This window comes from Anabrus simplex, chromosome 6 (genome assembly GCF_040414725.1).
Source record: "Anabrus simplex isolate iqAnaSimp1 chromosome 6, ASM4041472v1, whole genome shotgun sequence".
In the NCBI taxonomy this organism is placed as follows: domain Eukaryota; kingdom Metazoa; phylum Arthropoda; class Insecta; order Orthoptera; family Tettigoniidae; genus Anabrus; species Anabrus simplex.
In genome coordinates, this window is record NC_090270.1 from 172,781,042 (window position 1) to 172,800,028 (window position 18,987).

The following is an 18,987-nucleotide window of genomic DNA, read 5'->3' on the forward strand; positions in this document are numbered from 1 at the left end:
GCAGGCCTGCAGAGCAACAGGGAACTCGAGTTGCTGAAACACCATGTGAGGGCTCTGTGCATTTCACAGTGTACAAACGGCTCTAGCACCTAAACATTCAGGCTAGTTGAATCCATAAGAATGGTATGGCCATGTTATACAAATTGCAAACATGTGGATATGCTGCATGTATTTGAAGAATGTCATTGCACTGAACAATCAGTGTGCCTTATGGACAGTATTAACCAGACAAACAGCATTTAGATCACCGTATGTTTGGTAATGCAGAGAAGAGACTACACTAGCATGGTACGGTTCATATTGCAAAGGGATCTAGAGGAAGTGAATATGGTGAGAGAAGCTGTTTCCACAGAGCCTCATACAAGTACTGTACTGGTACTGTTGCACATGCACATGCAGTGGGAGTACTTCATGTTAAAGTTCATATGATTAATAAACATAATCTGCACTGAACCCATTCAAACAGCGCACAACTCTGCGTTTGCAACTAAATGACCATGTCCGTCATGAGGCTTTCTACTAGTGGATTACTAAACAAGTAACACACACAAAAAATATCCCATGGCACAACAGCCCTGCAAGTGATCTATATTCAGCTCGAAGGCCTGCAGATCATGAGGTGCCACGTGATTGGCACGGCGAATCATCTCAGCCATTATTCTTTGTTTTCTTGACTGTGGTCGCTATCTTGCCATCATATAGCTCCTCAGTTGTTATCATATAGGCTGAGCGGACCTCAAACCAGCCCTCAGATCCAGGTAAAAATTTCTGTCCTTGCTGGGAATGAATTCGCAGTCTCCAATAGGAGCTACCCCTACTCTGCGGGGCTGGAGTAATGCACACCCGAGAATAAATGAAGGTTTTTCTTTATATGTCGTAAATTTGTTTATATATTGTCTCATGTATGTTGTTTTATCAGGTTATGTCTCCAAGATCGCTTGTTTTAACCCCAATGAACTTTATTTGTTTTTTTGCACAATCACATTCATGTAACATTGCCTGCAATCAGGATAGACCTTGTGCGTTAACTTTGTGCAGCAACAGCAGCTATTACATCAGCAGTGTTAATAAGAGTGCGGGAGAGCATAACGAGAATAGTAGCATTGCGTGTGGAACAGGGAAGAGGTTATTTCCAACTTTTATTGTGATGAAATGGGCAGCAGTATTGATACATATTGTGATTTTGCTTTCACTTTACTTTCCATACAAGTGTGCCTGCCATGCGCAGGAACCCGGCATCTAGTACACAAATTGCACCTGACTCAATAATTTGTATTCTCTGCTACTTCTATCCTCACTATATATATTTTTTTCTCTTTGTCCTCTGAATGGTAGATTGCCCATCACAAGGTTAAAAGTATCTATCTTTAAGAAGCCTGGTGTCAAAATGACTTTTCCTTCTCTATCATTATTCAGAGTTCTTCATCCAGTGTACCATGTAAATGCTACTACTTATACTCAAGTTTGCTTCATTTATATGTTTCCAGTAATATGAAATGTCCTGTAATTTTTTTGAAGCTCTGTTTCCAAAAAGCCAGCAGTAAGACATTTTTAGAATAGGTTAATAACATAACCAATTTTTAGTTCTGATTTTTTAGTTGTACAAAAATACTTTTATTGAAAAACTTCTTCCTCTACTCTTTCATGAAAGGGACCTTCAGGCTTACACTGCCCTGTTTCCAAAACAAATCTAACTTGTAATATATGGAGCCATTTCCTTTCAGTTTTGACTCTGTTATTTTATAACTGTTAGGTTCTTCGGTCTGCCAAAACTAATTCTGAGTAATCAGTTTATAAACTACCTACAAGAAAATATATGGCAACAGTATACTTGAACAAGAAACAACTTAGCCTAATTAAAATAGAATGACATGTTTCATTCTTATAAGAACATCATCACATTCTATCAGATTACACTCAAATATTTAGAAAAGTATAAACATTTATGTTCATTTCCATTTAGATAAATATAAATACTTATGAACTTGAAAATCTGGAACTTAGCTTAATGAATTGTGTTCCCTTTCCAATCCAGCATACCTAGGTAGTGTGTGAAGTGATGAAAAACCGTTGCTCTCTCTTTGGCGCAGTTCCAGCTGGCCAGTTCAGTTCATTGACTTATGCTGCCGCCGCCAACCTCCCGCACCTGCCTGCCCTCTTTAGGTCAATGATATGTTGTACTTTTACTTTTAGACCCCTTTTTTTTTTTTTTTTTTTTTTTGAGTGCTTCCCTTATTATTATTATTATTATTATTATTATTATTATTATTATTATTATTATTATTATTATTATTATTATTATTATTATTTAAACTAAGCAAGGGTTCTTAATAAGCATCTAATAGTCTGCCTCTTGTACCGATGATTTTCCGTTAGGTCATTTTTGCGTAATTTTTATTTTTATTACCAATTTTTATTTTAGTTTTTATTAATCTTGCACAGAATTTCAGTTTGCTTGGCCTATATATATTGTGTTACAGTTATAATATAACAATAACAACAATGAAAAATGATAGCTTAATTTGAATTAACTCAAATTGTCAAGTAACAAACTGCAACACTACATATATAAGCCAAGGAAACTAAATTTCCATGCCAAATTAATAAAAAATAATGGTAAAATTAATAACAATAAAAAAATAAGTGCAAATGACCTGACGGGAAATCACTGGTGCAATAGGCAAACCATTAGATGCTCATTAAGAACTCTTGCTTACTTTACTGTAGAAATGTAATAATAGTAATGATGATAATGGCTTCATTTATATGTGCAGGTCTTTTGATTTGACACCCGTAGGCAACCTGCGCGTCGTGATGAGGATGAAATGATGAAGACGACACATACACCTAGTCCCCATGCCAGAAGAGAAATTTAATTTTGATAATACAACAATACAACCAGACTCAAAACCACCAACAAAAGAGGAAATCAAAGTAAACATAAAAACTTAAAAATAATAGAGCACTTGGAGAAGATAAGCCTAATATAGTTGCTGAATTGAGGAAATACTCTAGTGACAATTGGACACAATGTTTAACAGAAATCATCAAAGAAATCTGGACAACGGGCACTTTACCAGCGGAATGGACATCAACATTAATACATCCGCTACACAAAAAGGGGAATAAATCAGACCCTAACAACTATAGGGGAATCCCCCTTTTACTAATTACATATAAGGTTTTGTCCAAGGCACTCTTAAAAAGAGGTGAAGAAATACTGGACCCACAATTAGGAGAGTATCAAGCAGGATTTAGAAAATGGTCATTTTAAATTTTAAATCTAAAGAACATAATACACAGTTCAAAAAAGTTAGGCGAACATGTTTTGTAACATCTGGTGTGTGAACGTTAATTTGGTAGATGGGGTTCCAATGGTCGTATAGCATACCTTGAGACCTTAGCTACTCAGGGTATGTTAAATTGAAGTTATACTGCATCTGTAGGCGTAGCCATGCATTATAGTGTCAGGTGACCCTCAAAACAATGTAAATAGCGGTGCGTCCATGTGTCGTTGTGAGGTACATCGACTACTGCGGTCATTTGAGCACGTTGTACGTAAACCAGCACATCCCATGAGACATCTTAACGAGGTTCAAGTCACAAGGGCCATCACTTTGATCCAGGAAGGATAGACTTTTCGTTGTGTTACTGTGGATCTCAATGTCTCTCTCTCAGTTATTCAACGCTTGTGGAATCGCTACATTGAGACAGGCCAGTTCACAAGGAGGGTTGGACAAGGTCGTGGATGCATGACAACCCCACAAGATGACAGATATCTGACCATCTGTGCGTTGCGGCGTCGTTCAGCAACTGCCAGAGAACTGCAACAAGGCCTCAGGAGGGTCACTGGAGTCACTGTGTCTGACCAGACAGTAAGGAACAGGTTAAGAGAAGTGTCATTACGACTTAGATGTCCTGTTCGAGTGCCCCGTTTAACGCAGCAACGTCGTGCAGCTTGCCCTCTGTTTGCCCATACCCACGTTAACTGACAACTTCGCCAGTAGAGACCTGTGTTGTTCACAGACAAGTCCAGATTTTTCCTGACACAGCGTGATGGACGTCAACATGTATGGAGACACCGTGGTGAGCAGTACGTGCCAAATGTCCAAGAAGGCAACCGATTCGGACAAGGTTCTGTGATGTGGAGTGACATCAGTATTGATGGCCGTACAGATCTTGTCGTCGTCCATGGTAATCTTACCACTGTGGGGCACATTGAGCAGATACTGCTACAGCATGTGTTGGTTGCTGCATACGGTGTTGGCCCTGAATGCGTACTCATGCATGACAATACCAGGGCTCGTAGCGCGCATCACCAGAGCTGCCTTTCGAGAACTGGACATTCAAGGGATGGAATAGCCAGCAGTAAGTCACGGCCTTAATCCCAACAAGCATGTGTGTGATAGGCTTGACAGAAGTGATCGAGGGCGTCCTGTTCCACCACAGACTCTCCAAGACCTCGAACAGGCTCTCATTGAAGAACGGGATCTGATACCGCAACGTGACCTCCGTTGACTTATATGGAGTATGTCACGTAGGTGCCAAGCTGTGATAAATGCTCATGGAGGACATACACCATACTGAAGCTCTCCAACTGTGATAAAAATCTACCCTGGAGGATTATCACTTTGTTTTCACCCCTATTTGGACATTTTCGTTTGTGTTCTGAAGATGAACTTGAATCCATCAATGTTCTTTTGTATACTTCAACGGTAAAGAATAAAGGTTTAGTTGGTAATATACTTGGGTGTGAGGTATTGTTTTGTGGAGCATGGCATACGTTCAAGAACATGTTATCCTAATTTTTTTGGTGTAGCTATGAGGGAGATCAGAAACTCTAAATTTGTAATCATGTTTATAGACTTTAAAAAGGCCTATGATTCAGTTGATAAAAATACTCTATCTGATATTTTAAAGGAATTTTGGCCTGTTAATAAAACAATTGAAATAATTAAAGCACCATTAACAAACACAACATCCAAAGTTACATTTTGGGGAGAACTGTTAAAACCATTTGAAATGAGATCAGGTGTACGACCGGGAGATGGTTTGTCACCTCTGCTCTTCATTTGTGCATTAGAGAAGGTAGTTTGAGAATGGAAGAAAGCCGTCGATGCTAAAGGTGTTAAACAAGGAAGAAATCCGAATATAATCATTGTAGATTGTTTAGCTTTTGCAGATGACATGGCGTTAATTACAGACTCATTAGATAATGTTCAAGAACAAATATGATAAATACTGAAATAAGAGGCTGAAATAGGATTGCAAATGTAATTTTAAAAAACAAAGTTCAGTGTTCTCCCTAGGACTATTCTACTGGGTGTACCACCCTGCAGTTTTTACAGACCGCCCAGCTAACAAAACCTAGGTATGTGCTAGTTACGTATTATTATTATTGATACATATTTGAGTCATTTGATATTCCAAATCAAAATTTAAATATTGTAAAAACGTTAATTTAAAAGATACATAGCTTCAATATTGTCAGCATAATTGCAAAAATTGCACAGGAGTTTGAATATTTTGCTTTGACCATCACGTAGTGTGCACGAGCGGTCCCTGGATTAGTGTGGAATCTCATGCGAGCACATGATTCCACATGTTACAAATCCGTATAGCACTCCATAGCAACAGATTAGTAAACTCCAGTGTTACATGATTATGAACAAGCAGTAGAACACTAGAAATTCTAAACATTCTGGTATGTCTTGTCGTCATAATAACACTAAAATAGTTTACTTCTGCAGTTAAATTTACCTGTCTGATATTACTGTTAATGCCCCAAGGGAAAAACATTGAAATTTGGTCAGTTTCATTTTTACGTACCTAGTATTCCCCACCCGGCTACTAATTTCTGCCACCTGGCTGACGAAAGTTTCTGGGGGGAACACTGTAGTTCATGACAAACATCATTAATGCCCCTCAAAATATCTCATTTAACAATAACATAATATCTTGGACAGATTGCTTTAAATACCGGGAAAATGGATAACAGACAACACAAAAGAAAAGGTAGCAATAGATATAAGAGTAAACATAATGGAAAGGATGTTTCATATTACAAAAAATATATACAATAAGAAATCTCTATCCTGGAACTTGAATTTAAGACATTATCAAACAGTGGCCCAGCCAGAAATTTTATATGCAGCAGAAACTCTTAAACTTACAGGAATTGGGGATCTTTAAAAATTAAAAAAAGTTGAAATAAGAATTTTGAGAAAAATACTGGGACCTATAAGAAAAAAACGATGCCGAATTTAGACTACGATGAAACAGAGAGCTATATTTAAAAGTTGAAAAACTGGCAACTGTAATGAGGAAAAGAATACTCCAGCTTTTTGGACACATTTATAGAATGAATAACAATAGACTAACTAAACAAATCTTCTACTTATTGAACAGTTACAAATCCAACCCAACATGGTTCATTGAAATTGAAAAGGATATGAAAAACGCTGGAATTAAAATAGATATGATAGAAAACAGAACACGTTTCAGAGAAGTAACACGAAGGGCAGGATTTCAGGAGGAAAAGAAATTAACAACTGGAAGAAAATGGACTCAAGAGAAAAAGGAACATTCTCAGTAAATGAAGGAAGTTTGGAAATGAAGAAAGTCAAATGCAAAGAAATGTAACCAAAGTTGATTTTCGTACCCTCAAAAGGGTTATTTGAAGAAGAAGAAGAAGAATTATGACAATGATGCAGTACAAGGGATAAGCTTTAACAGCTTCATTTCAGTAGCAGCGGCAGTATTATTATTAATATTAATAATAATATGGCGAGCGTTGAAAATAAAAACTTCTAATCGGAAAAATACAGCATGTCATTGACCTAACCAGGGCGGGGGACATGGCGTAGCTGAAGGTCAACGAACTGAACTGGCCAGCTGAAATCACGTCTAAGACCGAGTGCAACAGTTTTTCATCACCTCGCACTCTATGCTGGAGTTGAAAGGAAACAGGACTTCATTAAGATAAGTTCCAGATTTTCAAGTTCATAAGTATTTAAAAAGAAATAAACATAAATGTTTATATTTTTTTGAGATTTGATAGAATCTGATGTTCTTTTAAGAATGGAACATGTCATTCTATTTTAATTAAGTTTTTTCTTTTTCAGGTTTAATACTGTTACCATTTGTTTTCTTGCAGGTAGTTTATAAATTTATTACTTAAAATTAGTTTTGGCAGACTTAGGAACCTAACAGTTATAAAAAAAAAGAAAAATCTAACTTGATCATTCAATTCTTTGAAATTTGTACTGTCTGTCTCATGTGGATCTACATTACACTTTAAACTCACATGAAACTTCTGACACTGTTTACCAGCTCTCGAAACCTCACTAAATTTTTCACTGTGAACAACACTAGTAGAACTACAGGTTTGTGTGTATCTATTTGTTCAACATTAATTCCCTTGGTAGTATTTTCTTGTTTCTCCACTGGTTTCATTTTCTTTTATTTGTTGTCGAGTTGGAACTGGAGAAATATACTCGGCTATTTTGGGTGTTTAGCATATTTTTCTTCTTTTTTTCCTCTTCTCACTGCAACTGGCTTATTTTTTTTGTAGACATTGTGTGTAAAATCCATTGAAATTGAAAAAGGATATGAAAAATGTTGGAATTAAAATATATATGATAGAAAACAGAACACGTTTCAGAGAAGTAACACAAAAGACAGGATTTCAAGAGGAAAATAAATTAACAACTGGATGAAAATGGAAGTAAATGAATATCCCTTACATTTTAAAAACTGATATAACTAATACAGCCTCAAGGGGATGGCATAAACAGTCAGCTACACATATGAATGAAGTTTTATACAAGAGAATAAGCATAGAGGATTGAGTTGCAAAGCTTTGACCATCTTACAGGGTGCGCACAAATGATTGGAGCAGTTTCAAAAAATTCCTGTTTGTTTATTATTTGTTGTAACATTACAAAATTATATAGACGGACAGAACAACTCACAATTTTTTTTATGAGCTTACAAGTGCTTGGTATGTGCTCCATGAGTGACTAAACACATCAACTCTATAGCCAAGTTCGTCCCACACCTGACGTAGCATGTTGCTGTCAATTTGACCAAAGGCGTTAATAATGCCGGCCCGCAGTTCTGCTAGATCAGTAAACACTGCGTCTTTCACATAGCCCCATACGAAGAAGTCTCAAGGGGTGAGGTCGGGATAGCGTAGTGGCCATGACGTGAGGGCGTGATCTTCATTCCCGATATGACCGATCCGTCTTTCTGGAAGTCTGCTGTTCAGAAAGTCACAAATATCAACATGGAAATGAGGTGGAGCACCATCCTGTTGGTAGATGAAGTTCATGCTATCGGTCTCCAACTGTGACATTAGCCAATTCTCCAGCATATCCAGGTAGATGTGCCCTGTAATGGATTTTTCAGCAAAGAAGAAGGGACCGTAAACTTTAAATTTTGAGATGGCACATGGCCATCTTTGCAACTGTATTTTGGACGCATCATGTCTGCCGGATGTTGCAACTGTTGTGCTCTCGCGGGCGTTGGACATTGTCCTACAAAACAAAACTTTGAGGGATACTTGCCTTACAGCATTGAACACCATCACCATATCTCTAATAATATGGCTAGAAGTAATTGACTAAACCGCTCAAATCATTTGTGTGCACCCTGTATTATGCTGCTCGTCCAGACTACTGTCACTATTAAGCAGCGGAAGTTGAGGTGTGTTTGGAGTATGAATCTGTGATGTCGCCGTATTCACCTTGTCACATGTAAAGACTCGTTATTATTTCAATATTATGTTTCAGAAATTGCAAATATGATCCACATTAACACATATTTGATAGAAATTTATACAATGGTGTGATTATTCTATATAATCTAACGAATGGCTGTTAACAAATGAGAGTTAACTATACTGAAAGGGGGCTCCTTTGGCTAGTGAGATCTGAACTTTTGCCGGTCTAGTCATCCTATAGTTATACCGCTTAGCAAGTATATTTTTATCATGATAATGTCAATGAAGTTTCAAGTAGAGCAAAATTAAGGAACACTGTATTAATTGTTTGGTTCTCTTAAATAAGGATCAGACAAAGAAAACACTTAATTCATTACTTCGAACAACTTCATGCTATACACAATCCATCACAGCTGCTGGTCTCAGCCAGCTATTTTCTGTACCCAAAATAGTGGGTTGGAGTGTGCAAGGTGTTTCAGGGTGTTTGAATACACCAGCTTTATGTCATTGGTTTCTGACATGTTAAGGAACTCATGTAAGTCAAAATTCTAACATTCCAGTGTATCTTTAAAATATATAGCAGTTGAAAGGGTTTAAATAGAGAGCATTTTTATTAACTTATGTTCTTACTGAGTTCTTTGTACTCAGTTTTAATTCTTTTTATATGAAGGATTTTAATCTGTTTGCAGTAGTGTAGTGCAGTAGTGTACAACAAGCAGTACAGTTAAACATGTTGTACACTTGGTTACTGTCTGTCTTCAGATCACATTGACATCAAATGCCACACTACTGTATTTGTTGTAATTATTATTTTATTGATGTTTTGAGGCACCTGTTGTCAGTTCACCAGTGACTGTTTAAAAATTCTTTCACTCATGTTTATCTTAACTAGTGCTAACCAAAGAAGTGGAAGGTAAAGGCTTTCGCTATTGATAAATGCGGTGCTAAGTGGGATAGAGTTATTAGCTCAGTGGCCGGATGCTTCTGCATCCAGAAATTAACCTGCCACTTAATAGAAGTTGAAATCTTGTTTCTAAATTTTATATTTCCTGGTGGATCTTTTGCATCTTTCCTGACGAACTAAGTCATTTGATTTACAAGCACATAACAGAAAATTATGGCAACCTAGCACCTTGGCAGTTTTGCTAGAAGTTGTAGGACATGTCATTATTAATCTATAAATAGAACCTGAGCTTAGAATAAAAATTACAGGGTAATAAGATTTGATATTGCCAGAGCAATTACTGACATATGAACTGTGTTGTGAAATGTTACCCAAAAAATGAAGTCTTACAAGACAGACATGAATCACTTATAGTGACTGGTCCTATGTTTCAGAGCAGAAGAATTAGTCCAGTACCGGTCTAGGGTTGAGAAAATCCTTCCATCTAGAGGCTCAAAAGAGTTCAACCCCACTGGTTCATGGTTGGAGTCAAAGCAAATACAAAGTGCTCTAGACGAGAGAAAAGATTTGCTGCAGGAGGAACGAGTGGAGAAAATGTAAGTGAAAATTTGTTCCATTGAAAATACTTCGAATTTATCAATGGACATATAAGTGTAGTAAGTTGCTAGTTTAGCAAATTTTGGAAGAATAAAATATTCTTTCTTGTCTATATTAGTGAAAGAAATACAGTACATCAAATTTTTCATCCATTATCAAGAAATGCATACATTTTTTTTCTCTTTAATATGGTTACTACTTTGGGTAGAATTATACCAACCACTTATTTTCTATGACTAATGGTGTACAAGCATTTTTTTTTTACCTAGAATATTTCCTCTGAAATTTCATGTGTTAATCTATTTTCTAACATTTTATTAGTATGAAAAGTACGATTCAAGTCATTGAACATGAAGAATGTTATAAATTATGTATTTTATTGATTAACTTGGCTATGTGGTACAGGTTATTTTGCCATGGACTTGCATTTGGGACATTTCTGAAGATAGTTTTCAATTTACTCACTAGGCACATTGGGCTGCGAGTTTACCTTTCTTGACACTTCCTATTCCAGTGTTGCTAAAAGCCTGTAGTTGTTAGAGCATCTTTAAACCATGTCTGTCTGTTAGGTCATCAGCCCAGAGGCTGGTTGGATCCTCAAATAGCACCACCAAAAGTTATGCGGTTATAAGAAAACCGCAAAAACCAATGGCAGCACCAAAATGAGGCGTACTAGGCAAGACGAGGAGTGAGGTAGTTTGCCATTGCTTTCCTCACTGGGTCAGAAAGTGCTATTGCAGCACGACTGACCCTATGAGCAACACCTTTCATAACACTCAGATGCACTATTTGTGCTCTGAATGTCATTACTCAGCACCACTCATACCCCAGCAGCTTCCATATTGTCATAGCCATGGATGAGACTGGGACTTTGGTGGAAGCTACACTTTACTCTGGCCTGTGCTAAGAGATGGATACAAAAGTACTGTATCCATCAAGAAATGGCAGCAGGCAACTTTAAACCATTACCACAGGAATAATTTTGTAATTATTGAAATTCTGAAGTAATGTAATATTTTAATGTCATGGTTTTAGAAAAAGTGTTTGTATACTGGTTATTTGAAAAACTTACAAGTATTGAATGTGAAATTAAGACAGAAAACGGACAGAAGTCAAACTGAATAAAATAAATAGTGAGGAAAATATAACTGTATATGCAAAGGTACATGCCTGAAGTATAAAACAACATAAAGTAAATATTGCCACTTTACATCTTTGTCGGTCAGGAGAGGGAGTTCCGTGTGAAATGTTGCTATAGACCAGTGTTCACCAGTCAGCAACCACAAAATGACAGGTGTACGAAAATTTTTATGCTGTGTTATAATTTTTTAAAAGTTCCTTTCAGTTATGGGGTTTTAAAATTTGTATCTACCACTCTGCTAATCTGCTGATTAAATAAGATTATATTTTTCTGTTATATGCCTTGACGTTTTACCTATTATTAGAAATTAGGTGTGGATTATTTGCTTGCAGTTATAGCTTTTATATCTTTATATTTAAAATATAGAGAAGTTAATCATGGAAGAGAAGGTTGAGGGCAGTAGACCATGGGGAAGAACTGCAACCAGGTGGATGGGCAAGTGAAGACTATCACCGGCTTATTTTACCAGTGTGCCCTGAGGAAAACCGAAGGTCATCTGGGATGGTGATGCTACGGCAGAGATGTGACCAGAACAATCAAAGCCAGTGGGATCACGACACTCAGAAATGAGTGGAGACTCGCCCAAGAGAGTTAGACTTCAGTGCCACTTAATAGTGATGGCTGAAAGATGGTTTTATATTCTCATCTTTGTCTCTTCCTTGATATCCCTCTTTCCAACTATTGTCCTCCTAAGCTGTTCATACGCTTATCAACATGGTGGTTCACTTCTATGTCTGGTTTTCCACTCCACTGGATATCTAATTGTTTGCTCATGTTTTGATACTGCCAGCACCTTACTCTTCTTTACATTTAGCCTCATCCAGGGCTCTCTGCTGTCTGGAGATCTTCCTGATTTCTTACAATAAGAACAATGTCATGAGCATACACAAGCAACTGAATGTACACTGGCCTTAATCTCAAGTTTCCCACTCTGCATTGCATCGTCCTTTTTTTTACTGTGTGAGAGTATGATCACGGCTGTCTCTAGTCATGGCCTGGCTCGTACTATGTGGCAGTGTTCTCACAGAGGGTGGGGTTCGCCATCCTTTAACTAGACACAGCTTGGGATAAAATCAAGACACTTCTAATTGTATTTCAAAATAATGAAGAATTACTGTTGACCTACCTTCTAAGCTTAAATGTAATGTTTAAGAAGTCAATCAACAAAACAAATACATTCAATGCCATTCAATATTTCTTCACTTTACTGAGCGAATTGGCCATGCGTTTATTAGGGTCGCTTAGCTGTGAACTTGCATTCTGGAGATTGTGGGTTTGAATCCCACCGTCGGCAGCCCTGAAGATGATTTCCATAGTTTCTCATTTTCGCACTAACCAAATGCTGGGGCTGTACTTTAATTAAGCCCATGGTTGCTACCTTCTCAACCCTAGCCCTTTCCCATCCTTACTTGCGTCACTGAAAACCTTTGATGTGTTAGTGTGACTTTAAAACACTGGAAAAAAACTTTATTTATAACATACCCTATTAGTTTGCCTGATGACTTAATGATAATGACATCTGTAATTTCCTCGTGTTTTTACACTTATTATTTCCAAGCAAATGTTTCTAATACCTACACACTGTTGTAGAGAACAAAAGTTTGTATGGCAACATTTTCAATTTGAAAAGAAACTTTAGTAATCTTTAGTTATGGAACCAACTAGAGGAAAGAATATTTTGGATGTGGTGCTGATAAAACCAGATGAGCTCTATAGAGAAACCGAAGTAATAGATGGTATTAGTAATCACGAAGCTGTTTTTGTCGTAGTTAAAAATAAATGTGAAAGAAAGGAAGGTATTAAAATTAGGACTATTAGGCAGTACCTTATGTCTGATAAAACAGGCATGGGGGAGTTTTTAAAAAGTAACTGTGATCGCTGGAAAATGGTAAATAAAAATGTAAACAGACTGGGATGGGTTTAAAGCAATTGTTGAGGAATGTGAAAGTAGGTTTGTTCCTTTAAAGGTGGTAAGGAATGATAAGGATCCACTATATTATAACAGAGAAGTAAGGAGACTAAGAAGGAGGTGCAGACTGGAAAGAAATAGTTAGAAATGGTTATGGAAGTAAGGAGAAATTGAAGGAACTTACTAGGAAATTGAATCCAGCAAAGAAGTCAGCTAAGGATAACATGATGGCATGCATAATTGGTCACACACATTTTAGTGAAAAATGGAAGAGTATGTATAGGTACTTTAAGGCAGAAACAGGTTCAAAGAAGGACATTCCAGGAATCATTAATGAACAAGGGGAGTGTGTATGCGAGGATCTTCAAAAGGCAGAAGTATTCAGTCAGCAGTATGTAAAGATTGTTGGTTACAAGGATAATGTCCAAATGGGGGATGTGAGTAACACTAAAGAAGTATTAAAATTTACCTATGATAACAGTGACATTTACAGTAAGGTACAAAAGTTGAAAACTAGAAAAGCAGCTGGAATTGATAAGATTTCTGGGGATATAATAAAGGCAATGGGTTGGGATATAGTACCATATCTGAAATACTTATTTGATTATTGTTTGGTTGAAGGTGCTATACCAAATGAATGGAGAGTTGCTATAGTGGCCCCTGTGTATAAAAGAAAGGGTGATAGACATAAAGCTGAAAATTACAGGCCAGTCAGTTTGACATGCATTGTATGTAAGCTTTGGGAAAGCATTCTTTCTGATTATATTAGACATGTTTGCAAAATCCATAACTGGTTTGACAGAAGGCAGTTTGGGTTTAGGAAAGGTTATTCGACTGAAGCTCAGCTTGTAGGATTTCAGCAACGTATAGCAGATATCCCGGATTCAGGAGGCCAAATGGACTGTGTTGCGATTGACCTATCTAAGGCATTTGATAGGGTAGATCATGGATGACTACTGGCAAAAATGAGGCAATTTGGCTAGAAAAAAGAGTGACTGAATGGGTGGCTATGTTTCTAGAAAATAGAACTCAGAGAATTAGAGTAGGCGAAGCTTTATCTGACCCTGTAATAATTAAGAGGGGAATTCCTCAAGGCAGTATTATTGGACCTTTATGTTTTCTTATATATATCAATGATATGTGTAAAGAAGTGGAATCAGAGATAAGGCTGTTTGCAGATGATGTTATTCTGTACAGAGTAATAAATAAGTTACAAGATTGTGAGCGGCTGCAGGGTGAGCTCGATAGTGTTGTGAGATGGACGGTGGACAATGGTATGATGATAAATGGGGTTAAAAGTCAGGTTGTGAGTTTCACAAATAGGAAAAGTCCTCTCAGTTTTAATTACTGCGTTGATGGGGTGAAAGTTCCTTTTGGGGATTATTGTCAGTACCTAGGTGTTAATATAAGGAAAGACCTTCATTGGGGTAATCACATAAATATGATTGTTAATAAAGGGTACAGATCTCTGCACATGGTTATGAGGGTATTTAGGGGTTGTATTAAGGATGTAAAGGAGAGGGCATATAAGTCTCTGGTAAGACCCCAACTAGAGTATGGTTTCAGTGTATGGGACCCTCACCAGGATTACTTGATTCAAGAACTGGAAAAAATCCAAAGAAAAGCAGCTCGATTTGTTCTGGGTGATTTCCGACAAAAGAGTAGCGTTACAAAAATATTGTGCAGTTAAGACAAACAAAACTTTTTCATTTGCAGTGACAGAAAATGTGGCAATGTTGGTAAAGTTATGTTGTTAAAAAAGTAGTTTCTGAATGTGAAGTCTTTCAGAAGACAAGGAAAGATTTAACACTAGAATGGCTGCAGTAGTCAATTTGACCAGTGGGGAGATCTAATACTTTGCCGTTTCTCTAGTTTTTATTCCTGTGACCAGAGGATATGAAACACTCGTGTGTTTAGCTGTTCCTCTCATTAACATTTTATTTAGACTGAAAACTTGAAGCAGTTGTGTAAAAATCAACTACCCTAGAATGGCCGGAATGGTCATATTGACCAGGAGTATTGTATAGATTGCTGGAGTTGTGTTTGAGCTATGATCTTCTTATAGGATAATAATGCAGATTTGTACAGAACAATGGATCACTGCACTTCGTTAAAACTACAAATGAATAAGTCTATGATGGGACAACAATGGTCTTGATCCTGCTCAAAATAAACACATCTGTTCCATTGTTCTCATGCACTGGTGCTTGTGTACTAGGAGTGACATGTCTCACCATGCATATGGACTCGAGAAGCAGGAGATACTCCATTGACTGCAAAATATTGCAGAAAATTAGTCTGGTCCTGAAGAATCCAATGATTCAGCTGACAGTGATGATCTGGAATACATTCCACCTACAGTTCACTGTGATTCTGAGAGTGAAAGTGTGTATAGTGATGATGAAATTCATGCACCCCAAAATACAGGAAAATCAGGTTGGTAAAAATTGTGATATATGTCCTGATTTATTGTTAGTGCACCTAAATGGTTATTTTGTTCTAATTGTAGGGTTTTACATGCAGCTTTTGTTGTTCTGTTAGTTACAAAACATTATTTTCTGTTATGTAATTGTCATATTGCTAAAATAGTTTTCTCCCTTTTCCAGTAGAAGTGTAGAAAGGCTCGCTCTCACCTAGTGGAATCGAATCGAACCGAACAGCCAAAATTTCCACTCGACCGCTCACATCTAGCGGAACAGAATCGAACAGGATTCTACGGAAAACTTCTGGTATGAGGAGGTAGAAAATTATGAGAGATCGGAGAAGTTCTGAAATTAACGAGAGAGCCGAAAGAAAAATTTTCAAACTTATTTGAATGTTTATTGCGCGATGAAGCTAAGTCTCGACGGTAGGTCTACTTCAGAGTTACTGTATTGCAGTTTCAACAACTATTTCAAATAGTGGAATTTAACAGAAAAGTTCAATTTTACAGAAGGAAATGCTACCTCAGATGCAATGGGAGTCCGTGATCATTTTTAAAACAGCTTTAATGCAGCAGATTGTGTCTTGTGGCTGGATGAAATCATTAATCGAGGTAGCCTCAACATTATTTTTTACAATTTGCTTTTACGTCACACCGACACAGATAGGTCTTATGGCAACAATGGGATAGGAAAGGGTTAGGACCATGGCGTTAATTAAGGTACAGGACGAGCATTTGCCTGGTGTGAAAAATGGGGAAACCACGGAAAACCATCTTCAAGGCTGCCTACAGTGGGTTTCGAAACCACTATCTCCTGAATGAAAACTCTCACCTAAGCGACCCTAATCGCACAGCCAACTCTTTGTAACATTAATTAAAGACTGTGAAGTGTATTTATTGTCCACAACGGAGCAATTTAGTATACAGTAGCCTACTATTTGTTAGGAACACATATTCGACAATTTGAAACCTAGGGAATGCCACTTAGGAATCGTTCACTGTAAATATAATAAACACTTAAATATAGATCCCATTAGAGATGTGGTGTTAATTATCGTACTGATATACCGTATGTGGACTCCAACATAACATCATTATGTAATGGAGTCAACAAAAATTATGAAATAAATTGTATAGGCCTATAGACTACAGTAACCTACCACAAAATTGAATATTCTAGCAAGTTTGGTTTTTCATAGCCTTACTTATTTCCTCCCAGGCATTATTTTTTACGTTGTTGTAGTAATGCTTGTGGGTCTTGTAGTAGAGGAAATTATATTTTTGAATTAAACTGAAGTTTTTCCAAATCTTGTATCAATAAATTAAATAAACTAACACAAAACAGAACTTTCCCGACCGTATCCAAGAAACAGCTGACTTTCCAGCTGAAGCTGATACACATTTGCCGCCAAATGGTCATCCGAAAGATCTCAACCCGACTGTCTACAAAGTTATTATTTATAAATTTCATTTTCGTATTGACAGATTCAAAGTATAGATAAGAAAAGTGTTTTTCCACCAATCAATACACATTTAAACACATTTTAAAAACAAATTCTGTTCGGTTCGATTCCATTCCGTTCCACTAGGTGGTAGCAGGCCTGTACACTCCCTGTGAACAACGGAAAAATCAGTTGATTGCTCGTGATGGTTTGCCATGGGATTTTCACTTCAATGTCAAAACGTACTGAGCAGAACTTCTTTATGAAGCTGGTGGACTTACTGCATTTGCCAAATGCAGTGTTTGTGACAACATAGCTAGTGGTCATCGGTTGTTGATTAACAAATGAATTCTTTGTCATATAAAAAAGTGTACCGAGGCAGAGACTAGGAGATTTCAAGACATTACCTGGATTATTTCGCTGGAAGAGTTGGATGTATTTATTGCATAATTTTATGCTCATGATGTGTTTAGTGTGAAGGGAAAATCTGTCAACTTTTTGTGGGTGGAAGAGTGGGGCCCAGCTTTCTTGAGTGAGTCATTGTCACTGCAGAAGGTCAAAACTATTATGCGTTTCCTGCATTTCGACATGAAATCTACAAGGCCAGAGCGTCTTCAGAATGACAAGTTTGTTCTTATGTTAGAGGTCTGGAATAAATTCATAGATAACTGTCAACTGTGCTACAAGCGTGATGCGAACATGTGTGTTGGTGAACAATTATTTCTTACTATAGTAAAAGCAGACGTAGATTTATCCAGTTCATGCCAAATAAACTTGATAAGTTTGACATCAGATTCTGGGTCAGTGTGGATGTAAATTCAAAATATCCCTTGAATGCATTTCCCTACATTGGAAAGGACAAATTATGACCAGCTGGCTTGACTTTATCTGAGAATGTAGTTCTACGTTTTGTTTCTCCATTCCTGAATTAGGGAGGACATATAACACTTGGCAACTTTGTTAGATGAGTCTTGCAGAAAAACTGAAAAAGAGAGCAAATAAATCGCATGCAAAGTTCCTGACGCAGTGAGAAATTTGAATGCAGAGTTATATAGCACCTCAGCGTGGAAGCTTGATGTACCGTTCGCACTGTGTACCAAGAGAAGAAACGAAGGAATGTTATAATTTAGAGTACAGTGCATCCAAGTGTAGACAGCAGTCACAAAAAGAAGTTGCCTGAAACAAGTATTTCAATGCAACAAAATATGGAGTGGACATTATAGATCAGGCGGCTCGTTCTTACACCATACCAATGTTGGCCTGTTTAGGTTTCCTACAGTATGCTACATTTTGCAGGGATCAATGACTCAGTTCTCTACACAGGTGTCACTGGAAAGAAACTTAGTTGATCATTCTTGCTTCAGTTGGCTGAGGATCTACGAGACTGGTAGGTAAGGAAAAAACAACATAAGGCAGCAAGCCTTATCCATGATCCAGAAATGTTATGAGGCAACAAGAATGAACCTAGCACAACAAAAAGGCGTCAGTGTCAGATAGCCTGTTGTAATGGCAAGAAAACAATGAACGTGTGCTCATTGCGTAACAAAGCTGTGTATGGAAAATGCACGGACAAGATCAAGTAAGAGTTTTTGTGCATAAATTGCAATCCCAAGTAGCTAATCATTGCAAGAAAGACTTGTAGGCCCACCCTGTTGGTCGAATGAGCATAATTCTGAGCAATAATGAAAAGTTCCATATTGTTGTATGGCTATAGTTTAAAAAACGATAGTGATGACATAGTTTGGAAAAATTTCCTGACAAATTGTGCTCTTAAAATATGACGTACAATCTTTTAAAACAGTAAATTTCAATACAGTGATAGAGACCGCTGTGGCCATTCTAGGAGTGAC

At 37.3% G+C, this 18,987-nt stretch overlaps 1 protein-coding gene across 2 annotated transcripts in view; it reads left to right on the plus strand.

Moving 5' to 3' along the window:
• Positions 1-18,987, plus strand: part of LOC136876255 (uncharacterized) — a 145,305-nt gene that overhangs the window by 9,464 nt on the left and 116,854 nt on the right. For both annotated transcript variants that reach the window (XM_067150057.2, XM_067150058.2), the window contains exon 2: positions 10,061-10,222. In XM_067150057.2, the coding sequence (XP_067006158.2) occupies positions 10,061-10,222 (162 nt within the window). The remainder of the gene's footprint in view (positions 1-10,060; positions 10,223-18,987) is intronic.